The 6,255-nt window shown below is 56.1% G+C and overlaps 1 protein-coding gene across 1 annotated transcript; it reads left to right on the top strand.

Annotated features, from left to right (window-relative positions):
- The first annotated feature begins 5,609 nt into the window (after nucleotides 1-5,609).
- LOC113192096 (holocytochrome c-type synthase-like) lies at nucleotides 5,610-5,999 on the top strand. The gene has a single exon (XM_077800253.1). The coding sequence runs from the start codon at nucleotides 5,610-5,612 to the stop codon at nucleotides 5,997-5,999; it is 390 nt and encodes a 129-aa protein (XP_077656379.1).
- The last annotated feature ends 256 nt before the right edge of the window (nucleotides 6,000-6,255 follow it).

Raw genomic sequence — 6,255 nt, 5'->3', positions numbered from 1 at the left:
CTGGGATGGTCAGAGGGCAGGAGGGGCCAGGAGCAAGGCCAGGGACAGGCTGCTTTCAGAGGGGAGGGGTAAGGTTTGTGCTTTGGTCAGAAAAGACCAGCCTGCCGGGTGCGGTGGCGCACACCTGTAACCCCAGCAGCTAGGGAGGCTGAGGCAGGAGGATCACATTGAAAGGCAGCCTCAGCAACTTAGTGAGGCCCTAAGCGACCTACTGAGACCTGACTCTATAGAGTATAAAAACAGGCTGGGGGTGTGGCTCAGTGGTCAGTGTCCCTGGGTTCAATCCCTGGTACCAGGAAAAGACAGGCGAGGCTCACGGGGGCCCTCAGGCTCACTGGGGCCCTCGGTTTCGCAGGTGTTGGCCTCTGAGGACCTGCCCAGGTGGGTTTTGGTGGGGTGAACGGAGGATAGGGCAAGTGGCGGGGCGTGTCCCAACATGTCCCAGCTGGAAGGCTGGCCCCTGGCCTCTCCCACCCAGCCCTGCCCTCTGCCCTTGACCCTGCATTTTAATAGGAGGCCAGTTGGTTCCTGGGCGTGTTCAAAGTGGAGAAACCCATCCCAGGGACGCTGGCCGAGAGCGGGGAGACGGCAAGAGGGACAGGTGGCCCGGACCTCTCCCCTCCTGAGCGGAGGCCGGGGCAGTCCCAGCGGCTGGGTGGTCTTTATTCTTCGAAATGGAAGCTTGTGGGGGGGTTGGTTGGTCTGACCTTCTGTTCAGGGGGTGACATGCGTGGGACACTGTGTCGGGTTGCATAAGCCCGACTCCCATCCGGCGTGACCTGGCTGTGCTCACTTTGGGAAAGAAGGCCGGTCCTGGTGAGATTGCTCCCGGACCTCCCTCACGGGCCTCAGCCTCCTTTCTGCCTTTATTGCTGGGCCTCAGAGACTCGGCCAGCTCTCCTGCCTCCCCCTTCCGCCCCCTCGTCCCTGCCTGGCTCCAAGATGTCCCCCGCACAAGGAGGCTGAGAAAGCAAATGTGGTCCTGTGTGTCCCTGGCCACCGGCCCGGGGTGTCAGGCTCAGTGCCAGAGGGGACGGAGGACATCCTCTCCTTGCAGAACCTGAGACCCCGCCCTCGTCACCTCCAGAAGGTGGCCTCCTGGGGACACTCCATTTCCCCCGGGTCTGCCAGAGAACCGGGGGGAGCTGAAGGAGCCCCGCGGTCATCTCCATCCCTTGAGGCACCAGGGGGCAAGCCCAGGTGAGAACGTGGGGGCTCAGCAAGGACACAGCAGGGTGTCCCCAAGCCCCCACCCCTCTAACTCCTGCCTTGGGCAGAGAGAACGGGGTCTCAGGCTCAGCCCTGCCTCCTCCACTGCCTGGAAGTGGGTGCGGCCACTCACCTGGCTGAGCCTCGGTCTCCTCACCTGCCAGGCTAACAGCCCCTCACCTGGGGCAGCCGTGAGTCCCAGGAAATGACCCGGGCTGGGCGCAGAGTGAAAGTGCACAAGTGGTTGTGTTCTCAGCCTGTGTTTCAGCAGTGGGACTGGGCACAGTGCCGTTAAGTGTCATGGCCACCAAAGAACGGGATTCGAACCCAAGAATCCTGTCTCCCCAGCCCAAGGTTAGTCGTGCCGTCCACTCTGAGCCCCAGTCTCCTCATCCTTAGAGGAGAGAGGACCCCACCGCTGATGGGGGACAACTGACAATTACGTGAGCTCATGAAAGGCAAGTGCCCGGTTTAGTGCCCGGCGCAAAATCTGCTCCTACAAAAAAGGGCTGAGGATGTGACTCGGTGGTTAAGTGCCCCTGAGTGCAGTACCCAGTGCCAAAAACCAAAAATAAAACAAAAAACCCTGAAAACTACTGCTTTATGCAAATAGCCTCATAACCTACATGGGAGAAGTCTGATTGGCAATGCCACAGCGCCACCTGATGTTCAGTCTCCTAACTGCACCCGTTCCATTCTCTAAGCCCTGGGGGGCTTTCCCCATTGCCCAGAGCAGCCCCAGTGGCTTGGGGCCTTGCTAACTTGCTGAGGCTGACTTTGAACTTGCAATCCTCCTGCCTCAGCCTCCTGAGCTGCTGGGATTACAGGCGTGTGCCACCGCACCTGCAGCTTTTCTCCTCCTGCTGCTGTGACGGGCAAGGAACCCAGCCGTTGGGCTGAACTGTGTCCCCAGCTCTGAGTGCCTTAGAGTAGATGTTCAGGTCACTGCAGCGGAATGAATGGAAGAAAAAGAAAACGAGGGAAGGAAGGAAAGAGCTCAATCAACCACTGAGAACAAGAGGTGCCAAAGCCACTCCCACTGTCAAGGCTCCTTCAAGCTGGGGTGCCTTCCCCTTTCTGAACATCCCTTGTCCCCCCTGAGACACGGGGAGGTCGGGCGACAGCAGTGCTTTTTCTAGTCTTCAACCTACACTGAGATCAAAGGTGTGGACCGGAGATCAGGGCAGCGAAGGTAAGAAGGAGCGAAGTGAACAACTTCAGAGGTGGTGGGGTCGTTCTCAGGGCTCCGTGACAGTGTGACAAGACTAATAGTCACGTTGCCGGACCCGGAAGGGCCTGGGTGACTGCTCAGAATAAACAGAAATGACACGAGGGGACTTCCAGAACTGGATCATGAAGGCGTCACGGGCTCCCAGGAGACATTTGCTTTTGAAGCAGAAGCCATGGCAGGTGTCCAGGTGACAGCCAATGACAGCAGCCAGGGAGGTGAGGGAGAAGGCTCCACGTGATCTGGCCCAGCTGTCAGTCTTCCCAGCTAAGGCCCCAGACATCTTGGGGGCAGAGAAAAGCTGTCCTGACCCACGGCATCTGCAGGGCAGCCTCAGTCATGTGGACACCACTAGGTTTTGAGTGGTTTGTCATCAGGATCGGCATCAAGACACCGCAGGCTGCTGAGGTTGCTGTCAGCGACACCAGAATCAGGACAAAGCAGAGGCGCAGGAGAATTCTCGATGCACATTCTGCCACTCAGCGCCCCAAGGAGCCCATGCACTGCTGTGCAGATGGCGGGATCGCGACAACTTTGAGGAGCAGTTCTGGTCATCAATGCAACCTCAGCACCATCCCAAGCCAGAGGAGGTGCTTAGCAGCTTTTGCATTTCTGCCAGAACCTGCTCGGCCATTAATTCAGAAACCAGCGAGGGGTGATGGGGGATTAGAAAAGACAGACACACACACAGAGAAAGCTGAGACCGGGTGGGACATCATTCCCTGTAGAGGATAACGACCCAGAGCTCAGCACGTTTATCATGTACGTTTTATCATCAAAGGGTTTTCTGTGAGCAAGTTTCTTCAAAGCAAGCTGGAATAGGGACGGAGTCTAGCAGCCAGTTATAATGATCAACCTGCACTCCCAGTTCTCAAGCCCTGAGCTGGTGTCTGAACTCAGGCTCAAGACTGATAGTCCTGTGCCCTGCACAGAACCTCCTTTAAGCAGAGGGTCACCATAGCAACCGGGCAGTCTTGACCTGCACCCTTGCACAGGAAGTTCCCAGTGCAGGTGCAGCTCCTGCTATAGGACAGTCAGAGTCTGGGATTCAAATCACCGCTCCTGGCACATTTCCAATTTTAAAAATCAAAACACCAACATAAGTTCATGTGGCTTTATCATTCCCAGGCCAGAAAGCCGAAGTGGGGGGAGCTGTGTGGTCTGGGCCCTGGACCATCAGGTGTGGTCGGAGGCCCTCTCTCTGGCCAGCAGCAATCCCATCACCCCCACTCCTCTTCCAGGCCTCCAAGGCCATCCTCATCATCAGGGCCTCAACCCCGTGCTCCCTGCTCAAACTCTAAACTGACCAGACCCAGTCTCTTCCTCCTGCCCCACTATCTCAAACCCTTCAATGTCTCTTTGGGAAAGTAGATGAGTTACTTATAGCTCAAAATGGTTATTAAAAATTTTCAGAAATTCTCTCAAATATTTAGTAACAGAATAAATCAAACTCATTGAAGGACACATGAGCCCTTCCATATGGCCGACATAACTGGGTGCAGGGCTTTGGGTGGAAGGGCCTCGCAGAGGACTAGCTGCCCCTTCCGCAGGTCAAGGAACCAGGGCGAGAGGGGAGTGGGGAAGGAGGCCAGGCCAGACCCTGCCAGGGCTGTGGGAAGTGGTGAGGGGTCCGGACAGCTCTGGGCACCATGAGAAGTCCACGGCGGGGCTCCAAGCAGTGGGGACAGGTGACCGGATTTGCAGTGGGCGGTGGAGAGTGACTAGCAGGAGCAAGGGGGGACCACAGAGAGGCTGAGGGGTGGCCTCAGGAGAGGTGATGGGCGGGGCCAGGGTAGAGCAGAGGGGGAACTGGTGAGGTCACTGGAGGTGGTTCTGACACAGTGGATGATGGGGGGGTAGGTCACCAGAGGGACCTGAGGGTCCCACCCCAGGCACTTCCTCTAAGGCGGGACTTCCTCCCTCTGGCCCCTCCCTGGAAGTATATACAGGAAGTCCTGCCCTCCCTCTGCTTAGCTCCTCCCACCTGCAGGGCCCTGGAGAGGCCAAGTCCCTGAGTGCTGGGGACGGGAAGGGGGATGGACTTCGAGGCCACAGAGGGGACCTGACGCACCTGCTCCTCAGAGAAGCCTTCCTGACCGCCAACAGCCGCTCTTGCTCCCTCCTCCCCTCCTGGACAGGCGTCCCTGTTTGTTTCTTCCCAGTTCTGGGGTTTCACCTGGGCCTCTGCCCTGAGCCACACACACCCCAACTTGAAAGCACCCTAATTGTGCAAAAGGAACTTCCATATTTCTGGACCCCCCCCAAGGCTGGAAGCAGGGATCTTCCTTGAACTGTCCCCAACTGTGCCCGTTGTCACAGATCCCGCTGGGGAGTAGCCTGCCTCTGCTCAGCGAGGGACCCACTGGGCACAACCTTGTCCAAGGGACATGCCAAGTGTCCCCCCCACACTCCATCCCTCGTCCTCAGTTCAGCCCTGCTCAGAAGCAGGGGTTCCAAAAGCTCATGCTTTAGGAGTCTGTCTACTCTGTTACCAGTCACAGTGAGCACCTCTTGAGCACCTACTGTGTGCAGCCTCAGGGCTAAGTGTGCCAGAAGGAAAGGTCAATGTCCTCACCCCATCTTAGAGCAGAATTATTATCATTGTCCTTTTAGGTGGGGAAACTGAGGTTCAGAAACACTAGAGGTGCAGTGAGGGGAAGGCGGGGACGGTGGCAGGTCATGGTCCTCAGGGTTTGGGTTGGAGGTTAGAGGCAGGGCCAGCAGCTGGGGGAGAAATCAGGTGCGGAAGGTCATGCTGGCCACAGCCAGTGGGGCCTGGGGACCATGCCCTGGAGCAGCTGAAAATTTAAAGTTGTTTGGAGTCAACACTGATTCCAACCATGGGTTTGTCAGCCTCTACCCCTTTTGTTCCGGTTCAGACCTCAAATGCTTCAGATGAGACAGCGTCACCGCCTTCAGGATGCCCAATGCATGAAGGGAAAATGAAAGGCTGTCCAATGAGTGCAGAAGCCTCTGGTCTGACCCGAGAGAGCAGAACATACTCTGTGCCTGCCCACCAAGATCGTGCCTATGAGTGTGTGGAGTGTCCTGTTCCAGTCGTTGCTGCTGAGAATAAGGAGAACCTGGATCCTTCAGATCTGATGCCACCACTGATCAAACACCAGCTCCAGATCAGCGCTTTGCATTGTCTGCTGGAAGAGAGGAGTCATCCATGCCACGAGCAGATTCAGAGAAAAAGTGGGTTTATCCTTCTGAACAGATGTTCTGGAATGCAATGTTAAGGAAAGGGTGGAAGTGGAGGGATGAGGATATCAGTCAGAAAGATATGTATAATATCATTAAAATTCACAAGCAGAACAATGAACAGGCCTGGAAGGAGATTTTGAAGTGGGAAGCTCTTCATGCTGCAGAGTGCCCTTGTGGTCCAACCTTGATCCGATTCGGAGGGAAAGCAAAACAATATTCACCGAGAGCCAGAATTGGTTCCTGGATGGGGTATGAGCTGCCTTTTGACAGGCACGATGGGACCATCAGTCGCTGTGGCAAGGAAGTTGGATATGTGCTAGATCATCACGATGGCGGCGAAGTCAACCAGGACTAGCAGTTCACCATCCTGGACGGCCGCCCTTCAGCAGTATGGGACAGAATGAAAGTTGCTTGGTGGTGCTGGACATCACAACCACTGTTTTGTTTGTGATGCAAAGTAGAAACCTTTTTTTTTTTTTTTTCTGAGAGATACATAAAACTATTTTCCCCAAACTGAACTGCACTCGTGATGTAACGGGAACTTCAGGTGGGTCATACCCTTCACCCTCCGCTTAGCCCCTGCTCCATTCAGTTTTGAGCTGCGTTTTGCC

Source organism: Urocitellus parryii, chromosome 6 (genome assembly GCF_045843805.1).
Source record: "Urocitellus parryii isolate mUroPar1 chromosome 6, mUroPar1.hap1, whole genome shotgun sequence".
Taxonomy (NCBI): domain Eukaryota; kingdom Metazoa; phylum Chordata; class Mammalia; order Rodentia; family Sciuridae; genus Urocitellus; species Urocitellus parryii.
The sequence above is the reverse complement of the archived record's forward strand: the minus strand, read 5'-3'. Positions and strand labels throughout refer to the sequence as shown.